General features: G+C 39.8%; 1 protein-coding gene across 2 annotated transcripts in view; it reads left to right on the top strand.

Annotated features, from left to right (window-relative positions):
• Positions 1 to 18,833, top strand: part of gatad2ab (GATA zinc finger domain containing 2Ab) — a 48,967-nt gene that overhangs the window by 17,709 nt on the left and 12,425 nt on the right. Inside the window, exons 1-2 of one of the 2 annotated variants that reach the window (XM_041791528.1) lie at positions 4,155 to 4,188; positions 17,078 to 17,377. In XM_041791528.1, coding sequence (XP_041647462.1) covers positions 17,091 to 17,377 — 287 coding nt within the window. In that variant the 5' untranslated portion in view covers positions 4,155 to 4,188; positions 17,078 to 17,090. Of the gene's footprint in view, positions 1 to 4,154; positions 4,189 to 17,077; positions 17,378 to 18,833 lie in introns of those variants that run through there. The other variant, XM_041791527.1, reaches the window with a different exon arrangement.

Genomic DNA, 18,833 nt, shown 5'->3' with positions numbered 1-18,833 from the left:
ACATTATGCACAGTGGTGAATTTAAACTATTTTGGGGATATTTGAGGACTTGATACCATTTGGGTTGCAGGGACTCAGAAGACAGAGCAGTCTAGGGCTGGGCGATATATCGAGTATACTCTGTGTATCCCAGCTTTTGCCATCCACGATGTACAAAATGACTATATCGCAACTATCCGAGTATAAATTATGTGGAAGTTTTGAGCCGTCAGCGTGCATTTCTCGCTGGAGTTTTCGCTTCTCCCATTGTCCCTGAACGCATCTCTCACAGCAGAGAGCTCACTCTCTCTCCTCCACCAATCCAGAAAACTCCTCTGCACATGCACATCAGCGGCGAGAAGCAAGCGAGAAGAAGGTAAACAGAGCAGCGTGTCTAGTTAGCCAGGAGTTAGCCGACTTTAGAGATGGAAACAGCACTGGATCTGCAGTGTCGTAAAGGGAGAAGTGGAACTTATGCGGTATTTGTTAAAATATGCCGCAAGCTGACTCCAAGATAACGGCGGCAGTATCACAACACGTAGCTAAAGACACGAGCCCAGTGTTGTTGAAAAGACATTTAACCCAGAATACAAGATTTGCCTGGGCGCAAGCATTTTGTTGAAAACTCCCTGCCAGAGTCGTACAGGTCAGAGATAAGACGGCCCAGCAACGGACAAATGTGATCCACTTCTCCACAACAACGGAGACTTATCTCAGCCTTACAGTTCAAAACACTGACGAGTAGTTAAAATGTTCCTGCCTCCAGATAAGCTTTTTCCCCATGTTCACACAGGACAGTTTCTTGAATAAGGTCTAAAGACGCTCTCATGTTATGCACTTGTCAGAAACTGGTCCAGCGTTCATCAGCACAGATAAACGACAAATATAATCCCAGCGGTGGGCCTGATGGTGGACTAGACTGCAGGATTTTGGCCATTTACTGCAAGCAGGATTGGTGAGTTTTGTGTAGGTTTGCTTCACCCTTCATGAGGAAAAAAAATAATTTTAAAGTCAGCAATAGTAAACATAACATAGAAAACATTTCAGGACTTTCCATACACTGTAAAATACCAAGTATTTCATGATTTGTGTATTTTTGATTTATAAGTAAAAGATTGAATGAAGTCCTTTTCAAAATAAAACTGATAAATTTGATTTTATATTGATTTTTACTTTCTGCAAACAAGTTTATTAAAAATCACCAAACTAGTGTCATTTGGGGCTAAATTAAACATTATACAGCTGTTGAGAGGCCATTTCAAAATATCGTGATATATATCGTGTATCGGGATATAGCAAAAATAAATCGGGATATCAATTTTAGGCCATATTGCCCAGCCCTACAGCAAACACATCCAGTCACACCCAACAGTGATATCTGGTGAAGCTAATAAAAACAGGCCTGACTTGTGCCAGAAATCTATGTAAACTTGACTCAGAAAATCCGTGATACTGTAATGAATGTTTTTTTTTTTTTTTTTTAATTGATGTAGGCCAAAATGTGTTGTAAACAGAGGTATAAAAAACTACTGAATATTTCATGCTAGTTGTAATGCTTGAATAAAGGGCATGCTGACTTAAGTCTTTACTAAATGGTGGTAATTAAATTGTACATATGAAACACTAACTTTTTTCCTAAACTTTTATTTAACTTTAGACTTTCTATGGTGCTGTACCTTTTAGTTTTTTTGATCAAGAGCTTAAAGTAAATATAAACAGTCTTTTTTATTATCTATTGAAACCAGTCATCATTGCAGCGGATACTGTAAGCCAGTCAGCCTTTTTGTCATATGAAACAGTTAACATTTTAAGTTGTTTAAAGGAACAGCACACCAGGGATGCTAAATTTTGTGGCCCTATATTTTATTACCACTCACCTAAACAAGTTTAGCAGGTTACCTCTGGGCTGTACCAACACCAAAGAGAGATTCCCTCACACCTTAACAGTCATGTCTGATATGTTCCCTTATGTCGCACAGGTAGCATGTACATTGTACAAGTGCGTCCTGCCAGGGAGGCATCATAAGGGCAGACTAGAGTTGAAGGTCAGCAAATCCATATCTTGCTCTCCAAACATTTAAGTGATTCTCCTAAAAGTTAAGATGCTGCCTTGTCTCAAAACTGTAGGACCACTGACCTACTTGATCCAGGTTTTGTTCTCCCATTCTATGCTTAGCTTCTAGTTGTCTTGTCCGGTATGCTGCATATCTTTGAGCCCTCTCAGCTTTTTGGTCACTTCCTGCTGCCATCCATTTCCATGAAATGTAATCTGATAGTAGTCTGCGTGTGTCCTGGCCCTTTCAGTCTGCATGTGTGGTTATGGGCGTCAGGTCTTACAGGATTATGGAGGAACCATTTGGAAGCAATTTGGTTGAAATTGGAGATTATCCCTATCAAGGGTTTGGAAAACATTTTGCTATATATTTTTTAAATCTTTGTATAACTTTGCTATTATAGCTAGGAGACAATTGTGGTTGAAAAAGTATCCATTGATTTTTGTTAATTAAGACGCCGTCCTCTATGGTGTTGACTGAAATGATAAGGACTTCGATGTTTCTGTCAACTTCTTGTGAATTGTTTTAATTGATAGTGTTGATTTATCGCTTCATTATAAACAAAGCTTTAATAGATAATGCACGCATGTCTGTACATGCTCACCAAAATCAAGACGAGATCTTAGATTTAGCTCTGTGTTCTCACATTCTTGTGAGTGTTAATGTACAAAAGTCTGCTTTGCTTTTCCTCGACTTGCTGCTGTTGTCGTCACATTGCTGAGGGAGAATCCAGGTGGAGACATGCGCATGCATACATGGACTCTGTTTGGCTGTGGCTCTCACTCGCTCGCCTGCTCACACACACATGATCACACACACACAGAGGCAGTCTGGCAGATTCAGGGTTAAAGGCTTCCATTTTGTTAGGTAACACCCTAATGGTCTGATCTGTCAGTGGCGTTAAAATGGCAGGGGCTTAACCCTTGACGTTCGGGACACAACCAGCAGGGGCACACACACAAATACACACATGGTCTGGCCGAGCCTACAACAGAACAACTGAGGAGGAGGAAGAGGGAAGGGGGGCGGGGGCAGAAGGACGGAGGAAGAGTGAGCAAGAGAGAAGACAAGGAGGAGTATTTTTCACTTGGGTACAGTTAGATTATGGCTCAGCTAACCACACGCGCTCTGCACCCTTCCCCCTCCCCCAACCATGGCACCTCCTCAGCTGGGTCCCTGCCCCCACTCCTACCCTGGTGAGCACAGATTAGCATAGGTAGTCAAATTTTTTTCTATTTAGATGAAATCCCACAGGGACAGAATTCAACTCTGAGAGATCTTATAATCTCATAATTGAAGAACATAAGTAGGAAATGTCTGTAGAATGAAGCAGTGGTGAGAAGAAACTAATCATCTCCACAAGTTCTAGATAATCATTGCCTGGTCGTGTCTGTGGGTCTGATATCTGGCAGTATGAGTGAGTAATTCAATATTACAAGGACCACAGCCAAGAAAAACAGTTGTCACACTGCCGTTTTTATTGGCCTCTGATAATCCATACGTGTGTTGCTTGTATTGGTCAGTCTAATTGTTGTTTCCACTCCCTCTAACCCTAAGGACACCATAGAATAGACTCAGTTTTTTTAAATGGCTGTTAATGTGTTTGCTGGCTTGGTTTAGTCCCAGTGGGGAGATCATTACAGTGCTGTAGATGAGAGGCTAGCATGCTACCTGAGGGGATGAGCCTTTGCCATTGATCTGCTCGCTATGAACTAGTGGACACAATAGGAGACAGACTGGGTATTAAACCTGCAGTGTCAGCTCAGGTCACAAGATTTCCATTTGCTTTCAAGTGCATCAAATATGTCTTTTCAACACAAAGAAAGTGGAAATTTTTCTTCTACGCCTTATTTTATAGCATGTTATCATGTAGCGTTACAAAAATAGTCACCTTTCCTATGTACCTTTGAAATGCATATTTGTTTATTAGATTAATTTGAATGAGTAGTCAAAGTTGCACCATCTTATTTGCCTTTAAATCATTCATTCCCATGTTTCCCCCTGTCTGAGATGTTCTTTGCCCTCAGGCCTTATTAAGGAGAGGGACATGCATCCACTCCTCCTCCATACTCTCCTGAGAGGCGCAGACACAGATCACTAATCACTGACAGCCTTCTTCTCTCTCATCCTCATGTCACTTTCCTTGTTGTCTGAGGTAACCCTTTTCTATTTCAAAGTAGGTGTATCCCGTAAAGGTTTGAATCTTACATGTGGATAAATCTGGAGAGAATGTTTTCTTACTTAGTCTACAACTTTTTGATACCCACAGAATTCAGTGTGTTGTATGAGCCACATTAAAGTAGGTGTAGATTGGACATAGTCTCTCTGCAGTGGATGCCCAAATCAAGTATCCATCTGATTTTATTGTCAAGTTCAAGAGCAACCATTATATGTATCGGCAGTGCAATAGTTAAAAAATGTGACATTCCAGATGCTTTAACGTTTTTCATTTGCAGTGTATCTACAAACCCAGTCCCAAAAAGTTAGGGGGGTGTTTAAAATGTTAATAAAGAGAATGCAATGATTTGCAAATCTAATAACCCCATATTTCTAAGTGATTAGACAGTTGCTTGAGTTTTTGGAGAGGAATGTTTTCCCATACTTATGGGAAGTAGCTGCTCAACAGCCCTGGGTTCTTTTTTATTTTTCATGTTATGATACGCTCAGTGTTTTCTATTGGCGAAAGATCTGGACTGTAGGCAGGCCAATTCAGCACCCAGGCTCTTCAACTGCGAAGTTATGCTGTTGTGATGGATGAGATGTGTGGTTTAGAACTGTTTTACTGAAATATGCCTTCCCTGAAAGAGGCATCTGAATTGGAGCATTTGTAAAACCATTGTATACTTTTCTGAGATGATAGTGCCTTTCCAGATGTGTAAGCTGCCCATACCCTGGGCACTAATGCAACCCCACACCATCAGAGATGCACAGTTTGAACTACGCTGTGATTACAAGCGGGATGGTCCCTCTCCTCTTTAGCCAGCAGGATACAGTGTCCCTAATTTCCAGAAAAGAATTTCAAACTGTGAGTCATTGAACCGCAGAATAGTTTTCCATTGTGTCTTACTCCATTTTAAATGAGCGTTGGCTGAAAGAAGACAGTTCTGTTTCTGGATCATGTTCAAATATGGCTTATTCTTTGGATGATACAGTTTTAACTTGCACCTGTGGATATCCAGGTGAACTGTTGGAAATAATTTCTGGAAGTGTTCCCTTAGCCAATGAAGTGATTTGCAGCACAGAAACCTGTTTTTACTGCAGTGCTACCTGGGGGCCAAAGATCATGAGCATCCAATATTGACCTTCGGCCTTGTCTCATGCGCACAGAGATTTTTTACAGATTCTTTGAAACTTTTGATGACATTAAGTTCTGTAGATTGTTGGATATTCAAAGACTTTCAAATTTAACATTGAGGAACATTTTTCTGAAACTGTTCCATAGCTTTTATTTTCAGTTTGGACAGAACCTCTGCCCGTTTTTACCTCTGAGAGGCACTGACTCTCTAAAATGTTCCTTTAGTACTATCATGTTACTGTTGTGTTGTAAGTACACCTAATACACTTATGTCCCTGTGACATTTCCCTTTCACTGTGAATGCCATGGAGGCGCAATGGAGGGTTGAAGTTATCCCACCTGTAGCGTTGTGACGAGACTGGCATTTCATAAGATGAAATTTGGGCCCACAAGGATGAGACAAGATTGTACACTTTTTTAAAATTTTAGTAAAAAGTACATGAGTGGAAAATATGGCTGAAAGTCATAATTGCAAAAGTATTCAGGTTTATTCAGACATCTTTAAACTAACTCCTCTTGTACTGAATAGGCTATCAATGCTTACGCACAATTTGTTTTGCCTAACTCTGACTCAAACTGTACATTTTAATGCTCTTCAAATCAAACCTTTCATTTTAATAGTCTACAACATCTTTAATTTACTACACTATGCACTGCTACAATTACAGCCAGAATAAAAGTATTAAAATGATTTTGAAAGTACTTTATATTTCAGTCTCTTTACAACAGACTAAAATATTAAGAGCTACATCAGTAAAATTAAACTATTTCTCATCCTCCTTAAGTACATCCATATTTAAAACATTCAAAATAAATCTGTCAATAAGGCATTTGCTATTCTTACAGTAATTTACAGAAATAGATTATTTTGTCATTTTTGTGTCCAACACTTTCAAAGAGTTTTGACAGTGTTGGACATGACGCACAGATGAGTGTGTGTGTAAATGTGTGTGCGTTGATGAGTGTCTCTGCTCTGTCTACTGTCAGATAACAGACAGGCCACGTTTAACTGGGGCTAGAACTTTGTTTGACTGCCATAGAGTCCATTGTTAGCTCAAAAAAAGCAAAGTTTGTTTCTGCTAAGTTTAATGCTGCAGTTTACAACAGCCCGTTGCGCTACTCATGTTGAACTTTTGACTGATGATACACTCAGCCAACAGCTGATAGATGTGTGTCTGACGGTGAGATGAGAATAAGACATGGCAAAGCAGCGAATGAATCAAAGTTACAGACTCACAACTAGCAATACTGTGATCGGGTTTGCACACATACACAAACTAAATAAACTCAAAATTCTCCTCACGAAGATTACACAGGTTTCCAGCAGCAACATTTAATCATTTCGCACCGTTATGATGAACTTTTTATGCATTGGCGGATCATATGCGGCCCCAGGTAGCGCATGCAGAAGAGGGGGTTAGAGCGGTCAACTCAGTGGGTCATGGAGCAGCTCTGTTTTATTAGCTGTCCCACCAACAATTTTAAAGTTTCCAAGGCATCTTTGTGATCTTTTATAATTACCAGTCTGGCATTGTTTTCTGTTAGGAGAGCTGCGCAACATTGATCTAGCGAGATGGTTTTCACTTCAACGACAAATTTTGTGACGTTTTGATCTTGCGACATCTCGTAGGATGAGATCTCGTCACACCCTTACCCACCTGTGTTTTAGCTTCAGAAGAAGCAACAAAGGCATTATAAGGATGGGACAGGATAGGAAGGACGGGAACACAGGGTCAGCAGCACATGCAGTGAGTTCCTGATGCGTGTTGTGCTCTTTCGCATTCCACAACCCCAAAATCAAATGTGAATTCACAAACTGGACACCATTATCATGCTGTTTTAGAATCAATGTGAGTATACAAAGACCTACTGATGGTTTGGCTTTTATGTGGCTATTATGGCCCTGCTGGGGAATTGCATTCTATAAAGTTTGATTGCTTTCTCATTCGATACACTGTCAGCCAAAACTTGACCTTATTTCGCCTTATGGTTTCTTTGTTTCTTCAAATTCAGCCTTATTTCATTCACATGGCTCAGACATGACAAAAAAATGTGCAAAAATTAAAAGTGAACCGCCTTTTAAAAATAGATCATATTCCAGTAATCTAAAGGTTCACCTTTCAGACATCATCAGACTGCTGTGTGAATGATGAAACTTTATTCTTGATATAATGTGAAATATTACAATTATGCGTAAAGTAGAGGATGTTAAAACGATTAAGTGTCCCTTTACTTTAATGTCAAAATGGAATATAAAAATGAACTATTATAGAAGAAATAAAGTGTTGGCACCCAAAATTTCCTGGGAGAGGATCCCTAAAGCCCTAAATATGGCATAAGCTAATGTAATTATTAGAGATGGACCGATATGTTTTTTTCAAGGCCGATACTGATACCGATCTTTAGTTGTCAAGGAGGCCGATAACCGATATTTGGAGCTGATATCCAATTGCAGTAAAAATGAAAATATTGGCATCAAAAAAGTACAACAGCAATAGAAGAGACTGTTCATTCCTGAACACCATGCAGTTCATGTAGGCTTTATGATGCAGTTACAGTATGTCTTAAATCTTGAACAGCAATATCGTGCTCCTCTCTACAAGAAACTATCAAAAACAGTTTCAGGACACACTTCATCTAACAATGTCATTTTCTGCTGCTTGGGATCTCTCAATCAAGACAGAAAAATGTAAAGTAAAATAGCTTGGTAGTTAAACAGCCATTATTGCCCTCTCACACAAACACACGCCTTACTATTATCACTGATTATTTCCCTATCAATATTATCAACAACCTTGTTTCAAGGGATTAAACTGTTAAAAACACTAAATAGCCTACAGCATCTTCGCTTTAATAATCAGTGTTTATCATAGGAACAGACAGGGGGCAGTAATGCACCAAAGAAGAAAAAGAAGGAACAGACAGCTGCCGCCAACGTAATGGGCCTTACGTTAACGTTAGTTGTCTTGAGTTGTAGAGTTTCTCATGTGGCTTCCACACAAACACACACTATTCTCTACCAGAACAGACATTCTCTCCATTGCAACAGTCTGCTGAGCGTCTAGAGCCAGAGGAAGAGAAAGCGGACCGGTGGGCTAGCCGGTGGGCTAACGTCACGCTAAAAGCTAATCAGCCTTCCCCTGAACATGCTTTCCTACGGTAAAACTGGACTGAATTGAGTTCACAAGGTTTTTTACCTTATTTCCAGTGATTGACAGACTCGTCTGGAGGGACTGCAAGCGAGCAGAGCTGCCGCTTATGTTTATGTAACGTTATTGGGCTCACAGTAACGTTACTAGTAGTTGTGAGTTGTAGAGGACTGGGATGTTTATTACAATTTCAGTAGTGTCTGCTGCCTTAACTTACACTCGAAACATATAACTGCTCTCTGGAGCTTCTCCTCTCGGCAAAACTTTTTCTCCTCCTCTAATCTCCGCTGTGTGCATGCGCACAGCTTTCACTGCTGATTGGCTGTTAGCTGTGCCGTGGCTCTGCGTGTAACCAATCAGATGGTGCTGTGGGTGGGATAATGCTGAAGCTCAGGCTGTGCTGGAGAGAGAGTAGTGACTCCTGAGAGGCGCGGCTGCATCAGAGCCAAAATAACACAGTTTTAAATTGATCTCTTATCGGCCGTCAGATTAAAGAAAAAGGCAGATATGCGTCAAAATGCTGAATATCGGCGCCAATAATTGGCCCGGACGATAATCGGTCTATCCCTAGTAATTATTTAACTTCCTTTCTGTGTAACTTTAAGAAATGTAAACTGTCATCAGAACTTAATTTCTCTTTGTAAAATATATTTTCTTTGGAGAACCTGTTAAAACCAATTTTTAATAAAGAAGTAGCACATTTAAGGGACCAATTTTCTTTTCTCATTTGTCTAGTACTACTTCTTTTGGAAAAGCAAAAGTGACTGATTGAAAAAATGCAATATTTCATATTAGAGTACTCGATTAATCGCCAGAAGAATCGATAGAATACTCGATTACAAAAAGAATCTATTGCTGCAGCCCTACAGCCAACTCTTGGGGCCTCTGGGTATACCCAGTGGTTCACGTAAAGCGGGCCATAAATTCATGTGCCTGCTTAAAACCTCACTAAATTTTAGTTGTCTTTAAAAAATATGTTCAGAAATTAATTAAAGCTTGGTTGCCATTAAATGACCGCTGATGGGTTCCGGTTAGAAATCACTGTGGATTGCATCATTTCTTTGCCCGTCTGTGTCCTTTTTTTCTCGCTTATAGCCAATGCCCGCTGAATAGTTGACTACAGCATGAACCATAACACGTCTAATAACACTTGTAATACAAAAATCTGGACCCAAAGTGCACATCGGCATTTTTCTCAAATGTATAATTAGAGATTATTTGATCGCCATGCCACTGCTGGGGTCTCTCTTGTTTGCCTCGCAGCCTCTAGTTAAAACTGATTGTAGATATTTTTTGGAAGCTTAAGTATTGCTCTGATGGCTGGCAATATTGTTTACCACAAGGTCCTGTGTTATCACATGCCATTCATCTCCACACCTTATCCATGTCCATGTTTTACTGAGGTGTCTTTTTTCTTTAGCCCAGGACCACAACCAAGTGCTGAATATCATCATATGACATCAACACATGCCTATTTTGTACTATATGTCCAACTTTTGATCCTATGAGTGATGAATACTAGGGTGGTGGAGCACACAGTGATGTGCTGAACGTATCATTGAATCCTTGGCAGTAGGGGTTTGGGATACCTATTCCCTCAATGGTTGTCTCAGTGGACTTGCTGAATGACAAGTCTGACTTGTTTGAGAGAAAGTGTCAGTTCATTTGGTCTTACACACTGAACGGATGGAGCTATGGGAGCACTGAAGCTGCAGTGAAGACTGACACTGATTGATTCAGGATCCTACTCTGTTCATTTCCACTCAAAGAATTTAGTTTTGATGGCCTCTTTCAACCAAACAAGTTGATGTTTCTCTAAGATATTTCAAGCCCTTTAGGTTTTTCTATGTTATACAAACTTAGAATTTAAGTGGCAAATGGGGATGCTACAGTACACATGATTTGTAATATTGTATGAATACAAGTGTTGGGTTCATGATATGGTTTTATTATTTATTTTATCATTTATTTCATAATATATATATGTATACATATTTATATTTATTTATATATATATTAGTGCTTTCAAATGATTAAAATTTTTAATCAGATTAATCACAAGGTTGCTTTGGATTAATTTCAATTAATCATGATTAAATAACATTCATTTTTAATCTATATTAATCGCGTTTCATTTTTGCAAGCTTGGCGACGCGTTAGCCAAAGTGCTTGCAGAATCTCCGATGAATGTATGATTCGCGTTATATTTTAAGCTGGAAGTGCTTCGGTGAAAAGAAAACTCCTTCTTGCAGAATGGACATAATACTTTATGTCAGTCGACTGTTTGTCTTGGTTTTTTTTTTTTTTTGTACTCAAATTGCCCATCGAGGAGCCAACATGCTGTTTAGCGTCTTCCATATCGAGTTGGTTGGTCACTACCGGATCAACAGCCCATTTGCGCATGTGCGGCGGTATGCTGGACGGTAACCCTATTTGGACAATTGCCAGAGACATTTCAGGGATTTTGAGTCAATCTGTGCTGTAGATGGGTTAATTGCGTTAAAATTTTTAATCAGATTAATCATGATGATAGATTAATCTGCATTAACGTGTTAATTCTGACAGCCCTAATGTGTGTGTGTATATATATATGTATATATTAGTGGTGTATATATATATATATTTATTGTGGTGAAGTAACCCCCCCCCCCCCCAAGACTAATGCTAAATCAGCTAAACAGTTGAAAAGATGGAATAGATCACAATATATCGCAATATTTGGTATCGCAGTACTCAGTTGATTGCAAAATATTTAAAATAGCAATAATATCAACTCATGACCCAAATATTGCGATAATATCATATTGTGGGGCCACTAATGATTCCCACCCCTACTAAAGATCTCCAAAAGCAACACATCATGATGTGATCCAAGACAGTAGAGAACAAATGAGAAACAAAGTTATTGACATCAACCAGTCTCAAACTGGTTATAAGACCATTTCTTAGTCTTTGGGACTCTAGCTAACCACAGTAAGAGCCATTATCCACAAATGGAGAAAACTTGGAACTGTGGGGAACCTACTCAGGAGTTGCTGGGCTACCAACATTACCCCAAGAGCACATCTAGGAGGTCACAAAAGAACCTAGAAAAACATTGGAAGACCTGCAGGCCTCACTTGACTCAATTAAGATCAGTGTTCATGGTTCGACACGAAGAAAGAGACTGAGCCATAACATAAGGCCATAACCACCGCTGACCAAAAACAACACAAAGGTGTCTCACTTTTACTAAAAACATCTAACCTGACAAGCCAGATGGATTTGTTTCTCACATCCATCTGGTAAAGCTTCAATAGGAAACGTTTGAGAAAAGGCAGAGGCTTTGAAAAAACTTGCAGTGTGATTGGGTGAACGTTCTGTATGTCACATCTCTACGGGCCAATGAGAGCAACAAAACACGTGATTTAGCCACTGTCAAGCTGCGTGTGCTACTGCGGAATAATGCGAAACGTGGTGACTATAGACATGTACGTACTCGACTTTTGTCGTTTTTGAAATGAAAACAACTCACTGCTGTTCTTTGTTCTTCTTTTAACGAAGAAATGTCATCAAGTTCTTATAAAACTGGTGCTTTAGCAGCATCCACGCTAATCTCTAACTCCATAACTGCACCAGCTCTTGCTGCTGCTTGTTTATGTCATGACTCTGCTGCACCTGAAGGTACTGCCCCTCGTCGCTGATTGGTCCTGTCACTTTCTAACCGGGCCAAAACGCTTCAGATGGGAGCTTTGCAGATGGATTCGCCAGTGAAAAACAAGGAAACGGGCGTATCCATCTGCTTTGCAAGGTTAAAAAACATCTTGATGATCCCCAAATAGGGATCCAATGATGCCATAATTTTTCCAGGCCTAGTACGGCTACAAGCCCTTACATTTGAATATATGAGTGTTCTTCAGTTGTGGTTGATTGCATGGTTACACTTTGTACTATGAGTTTCCTTCAATCTTCCATCACACAAAAGATCATTATGGCTCATATAGAAACTGAATAGATAATGGACTCTAGTGAGCAGTGCTCCTTCACAAATTGAAATGGAGAGTGCTGCAACAATGAGATCTAGTACAAGCATGCATCCCTATTAGTCAGTCATGATTGCATAGAAAAAACTCCCAGCGTATGCATGGATAACAGTTTTACCTGGTTTTACCCTCTTGTTGCTAAGCAGCGGCACATTTAGCAAATGACACATTACATTCACGATGCATCGATCTCATCAGGGACCAAAGTAGCCACGTGTCTCTGGATGTGAAACTAGCAACCACGTCCGTCCCTAGTAACATGCAGATCTGACACTGCGCTGTCCCACAGGGTTACAGTCATTTTGTTCCTGACACGGTTCACCACCACACTGTTACAGCTACAGCAATGTGCAGCCCCTGTTTCCACAGTCTTACAGAGTAAAGTAAAGCACTCTGTGTTGTATATGGGTATGCACACATCCACACACACACAGAAGCTGCCATCTCTGGAAGATAGATAGCCTTTGTGTCCAGGGATGGTACAGCAGGGCACATCTGTCCTTGTTGTGTACCAGAGCAGGGTGCATTTTAGGTTCCATACACTCACAGACCTGAAGGTTTGAGCTGCGTTGTGGTTATGGTATTCTGGATTTGTTTGCATATTTTTAGTCAACATCTGACAAGTATCTAAGGATTTCTGCCTCTCATCTGTAGTTAAAATCAAATTCATCTCAACCCACAGATGTGACTAGTTAAAACAAACCTGCTGCTGACAGGGATTTGTGAAATTGCTGAAAAGTATTTTCATTTTCCCACCTTACTTTGCAGTTTTCTTAACGCTTCGCTTTAGAGCTTACATCCCATAGTTTTTAATGTAACAGATTCTTACAGGGTGACTTCTCAGAGAACACATTTTACAAATATAAAGGTCTGTTAAAAAGTTTTTAATGTCATCAATTTAGTTTTAAAAAATAGTTTGGTGACAAGCTTTGAATTCACACCAGCGTATTTTAAGTTTGAGAACCGCTGAAGTAAGCTGACAAATCATCAGATCAGATCATATCAGAAATAATTTTCTTCTCCCTTCTCTTTCCTCCTTTCTTGTGTGTGACTTGTCTGTGGCCTCTCTGTTTCTTTCTCTCCCAGTCACCATTCTGTCTCTCCAGGGGTTAAACCTGCGCCTTTTCTCAATTGCAAACCAGTTTGAACTGGTTTGCAGGGAGGCTTTTTTGTCCCATGAAATCTTGGGATAGGGTCATGCGGAGCACTGATGATGTCACGCTGGATTAGGGAAGACCTTGGGTGACTTTTTCTCTATCAGACAAGACGGTGGTCATGAATATATGCAATTGTTCAAAAATCAACTCTTAAGTTATGCTATCATATTTGAGCTCTTTAAGGTTAATAGATTAAAACATCTAAGTTATAAATGTTTATTAAAGGGAGGTAGCCTGTTTGATAATGTGTGTATGGCTTACATTGGTGTGCTTGATTTGCATGTTGCATACCAAGATGCTCTTTTTTTTTTTTTTTTTTTTTTTGCTTAGTAATAGTTTTCCCATAAATCTTTGTGAGTGAGATATAGGTCAGCATCTGGAACACTGGCACTAGGAGAGGAGATGCCTGTACACCTCAGCACTGGCCTTTTTACAGCTGAAGATGCAAGATGTTTTAAAGTGATGTTGAGTCATGTGTATCAAAATTTATGAAATGAATAAGGGTAATAAATTCCTCGAGAAGCATGAGGTTGTTTACAGTTCTGAAGTTTTCACAACCATCCAAAATTACTTTTAAGGTCAAGGAGATATTTGTTGTCATGGGGTTATTTGCTTTTATTTGCTTCTCTTGGCACTGATTCTACTTCATAATTATTACTCTGATGCAAAGGCAACCTGGTATGTTAAGGCAAACTGACCAGAGGTGTTGAATATAATCTTAACCCCAATACATTGTGATAGGGACGTGGACAGTCTGCATTGACACAGAGGCAGAACATAATTGATTTGTACTGACATTTCTACTGTAACCAAATAACTTTTTTAAAGGGAGTTATCTTTGTGCTTAAGTCTGTCATCTATTTGAATAGCTCAACTTTTCTTTTTTTAACGGCATCACGTGATGTTACTCAGCCAGTCACATCCTTTACCCACACCCAGGCTGGTGTGTGAACAGGGAAACGCAAAGGAGACCAGAAAGTACAGTCTGCTGACAAAAATAGAGAGATGCAAAGCAAGTCAGGGAGAAAATAAAAGGAAATAAAGGCTTTTAATCAAGAATGGATGGCCTTTTTTTTGTTCATTCTCCTCAATAGTTGTTTCAAAGCATGCCTTATATGTTTCAGTACAGCCCAATTGTTATGCAGTAATGTCAAAGATTACTATGTGTTAAACACATTTGTGGAATAAACACATCATACCATGGCAAGAGAATTAATGAACCAAGAGCCTGATGATTGATTAACCACAATTCTGATACAATCAAACACTGCCTTACAAAATGCCAACAATGTTCCTGTGTTGTTTCGTCAATAATAAAATACTTTTAATGACACATGCAATAATCAGAAAAGTAAAGAGAGAGGGTGATAAGGATGTTGAGTTTCACTATGTAACATTGATTAAAATGATTTTGATTTTTTACAAAGGAGTATTCATTATAAAATTTGATTGTTATTATTATTTAATCCATCCTGATGAATCATAATGCATCATGATATCCAATCTAATTGTGTTGGTGAATAAAGATGCACAGCTCTGTTGACCATATTATATAAACATTTGTGGCATTATTTATAGATTGTACTAATAAACACACTAGATTTCCTCATTTGAGAAAATCAGAAATACAATTTTACATGTAGGCTGCCTTTTCTGTGCAATGCTCTTTGGGTATGTCTGCATCGTTCTTCCTGAATCTTCTGAATTGCACTCAGCCTAGTCTATAAAGCAATTATTTCTTGTTGTCCTCTTCACTTAAAATATACTCAGATTGAAATTTTAAAAGGTTTTAAGGATGACACTCCGTTGGACACAATGCTGCATGCTGAGTATACATTCATTAATATGAAGCACCGATACAAAGGTAAAATGTTCATCATAGTATGTGGGGTTACTTGGAACATTTGCTGTGTGATCTCATAAAGAAATACCACATTGTTTTAAGGTAAAGTGTATATGAAGAGGATATTAATTCCCAGAAATAGCTGCGTAATGGCTCAGCCTCTGCATGCTAATGATTCTTTGTGATGCCCACATGTAGATTAGTGCAAAATAATTCATAAAGCAAACTATTTCTTCTATCTAGAATAAAAGCCACACTTTGTGAGACCATGTCTACAGTTTGTGCAACGTTCTCAGGGCTTAAATTTTTGCACAAAGTTTGAAGCATGCCAACTCACTGCACTACAATGGCAGCTGTAGCCATCTGTGACTGATAGCAACGATATCACTGTGTTGTTTTCACTGCTATACAGCTGTTCAGTTGTATTGCCTAGAATTTGTTTTACTGAGTAGTTAAGGCACCGAGTTAAGTTTCTGTGTGCCTTGCTATGGATAATTGAAGTTGCTTACAGCAAACATAGAAGGCTATAATCATAGCTCAGCCAGGGTTACTTCACTCATGATTTATAGGATCACTTCTTTCACTCTGGACTTGTCTTCTTCTGTTGTAAACTATCAAAATTTGGATGTCCTCTACTGGAATCAGAAACTGATCAAAACGGTTGAGGTTTTTCTTTTCATGATGCAAAAAGTTTGAGCTTTAAATCGCTTACTTTTTTAACCCATCAAGGCCCTTTTACCTTTCTAAACTTTGGAACGGTTTTACAATGTGGATGTTGTTGTTCAAGACTTCCTCTTAACCCCCATTTTACCTTGGAAATAAGAGATTTAAAGGTCATATATTTTACCCCTTTGAGACAGGTTTATATTGATCTCAGAGGTCCCCAAAACATACCTCTGAAGTTTGTTGCTAAAAAAAACACTTTAGTTTTGGATTTTCACGTCAAGAAAACCCCTCTGTTTCAGCTCTGTTTAGAACGAGCCGTTTCTGTGTCTGTGGCTTTAAATGTTAATGAGCTGTCTGGCTCCGCCCCCTCAGGAAATGATTGTGGCTTAATTGATATGGCTCTTCTGATCCTTCTCTCAGATCAGGAGAGGAGGGTGGAACTTTCTTCCACAGGGAGGGCCAACTGAACCTGGTGGTGCTAACTCCCCACATGACATCACCAAGGGAAAATCTGAGAACGGCTTGTTTCAGCACACATTTCCTGAAGGGGGCGGTATCTGATTCTTGAGGGGGGATTGTGGACAGGCCAGGGGCACTCATTTTTGTTAGAAAAGCCTGACAAAATGTATTTTGAATAATATGTGACGGTTGAAAATAACGAGAGCTTGTGGAAATTCTTAGTAGACATCTGAATACTAAAATATGTACTCAGTTTAATAATAATCATAAAGATGTTTGATCAGCTGGTTCTTACTTTGCCATCATGTAAAACATCTACTCTGTACATGGTAGTGATGATCTACTGGAACAGTGCACCCTGATACATAGATTTGCCTTCTCATGAACCTCTTCTCCTGTCGTTTTTGTTTCTGTTTGCGACTGTTTCCAACTCTCACTCTTCTCTTTCTTCAGGGTGAGAGCAGCCATGTCAGAGGAGGCTGTGCGTCAAACGCGCAGCCAGAAGCGAGCTCTGGAGAGGGACCATGCAGCTGTGTCTGGGTCACCTGGAGACATGGACAGTAAACGAGTTAAGTTGGAGAAAGGTGATGCTCCCCTGGCCCTTGTGGGATCAGGAGCTGATGGTGTCAAGCTGAGGAGTGAGCAGGCAGCGAAGGTAGCAGCCAGCATCCTAAAAGCTGGGGAAGTGAAGGCCACCATTAAAGTGGAGGTTCAGACTGGAGACGAGCCTGTTGACATGAGCACTTCGAAAAGGTAAGATGAGGAAAAGACCCAAACTGAGGTTGTTTTTTGGATGTAATATTAGCAATGCTCAGAGGGGCTGAGAGCGGGTTGTTGTTCAGTTCACATGACAAAGTCATTAATCTGAATCACAATGAAAGCAATACTATAAACGCTGTACCTTAGGTCTGTTCCTGTATGCTGGGCCTCTGTATGGTGTAGTCAGCCAACTTTGTCCACAATAAACCCTTTGTAAGTGTTTCCAGCTGGACTTAATGCATGTTAATCTCCTTATGTGGAAGTTTATATGGGTGAGGGCATAAAATGCAAGGAACAGTTTCCTGCTGTTTTCTAGCTGATCCTGCTTTGGTGATGTTGTCCTTTAAAACTAACAGCAAGTAGGTCTGCAAACAGACCTGATGCTTCAGAATGGTCAGCACTTTAGCATATAAGTTTGTTTGAAAACTTCTTTAAAGTGTGGGATATCGTACCTGTATGCTGACTGTGTTCTTTTGCATAAAGATACGTGTGTCTGCTCTTAGTCTATGGCTTCTATTTATCTTTGCACTCACAAGTGGTCTGACAGGAGCCATACAGGAAGTCGCCGTGCGGTTGTCAACAGCCTACCCCTGTTCTGAAAAAGTTTGAGGCTCTGAGGCCAGGGCTCCATTTTCTCCCGCAGCAGCACCTGAACTCTGCCTCACACTTCACACAAAATGAAGGCTATGTGTCACAAACTGGTTCCAACTGGCCGTTGCCATGGTTTCCACATTGGAAGGAGCAGTTGGAGGAAGGAGGGGCCAGTAGGGGGTGGTGGTGCTGGTGGGTGTGTCACATGACCACACAGAGAAATGCCTGATGTCATGTGACGTGTTAGGTCGAGCAATAAATACACAGAGTGATGTGATGGCAGCTGAAGTGGAACAGAGAGGTGATTAAGCTGAGTGTGTGTTGGCTCTGATTGTGCTGTATCATGAGTGTCACCTTTGGCCCCTGCTCCAAACTCACCAGCCTGTTTGTGTGTTTACTGACTGCAAGGATGTTAACTTCCTGTCTGTGTAAGATAACTTTGTAAAACTGTCAGTGGAAGTGTAATTCAAGTACAAAAGAAGATGGTTTAAATGTGTTTGTATACAATGATCAGCAGTAACATTATAACCATGTGTGCAGTCTAATAAAATTCAACAGCTCTACCATAACCTCTACCGTTTCAAAGCCTCTACAAAAATATGGCCAGAAAGTCAATCGCTTTAGTTAAAAACAGGGTCATATGGATACAACCACAAGGCTACAATCACGTCACTACATTTTTTTAGTATTATGCTGTGGTGTTTTGGGGAGCATCATATTTAGATGTTCCAAATATTTCATCCTCCGTTTACATACATGAGGAGAACAAAGTATAAGCAATGCTTTTATGCACTCCAGTGCACCACCAACTTTAAATACAGTAACACATTTAAAATAGAACTATCTCTTATTTGGCTAT

Source organism: Cheilinus undulatus, linkage group 7, assembly GCF_018320785.1.
Source record: "Cheilinus undulatus linkage group 7, ASM1832078v1, whole genome shotgun sequence".
Lineage (NCBI taxonomy): Eukaryota > Metazoa > Chordata > Actinopteri > Labriformes > Labridae > Cheilinus > Cheilinus undulatus.
The sequence above is the reverse complement of the archived record's forward strand: the minus strand, read 5'-3'. Positions and strand labels throughout refer to the sequence as shown.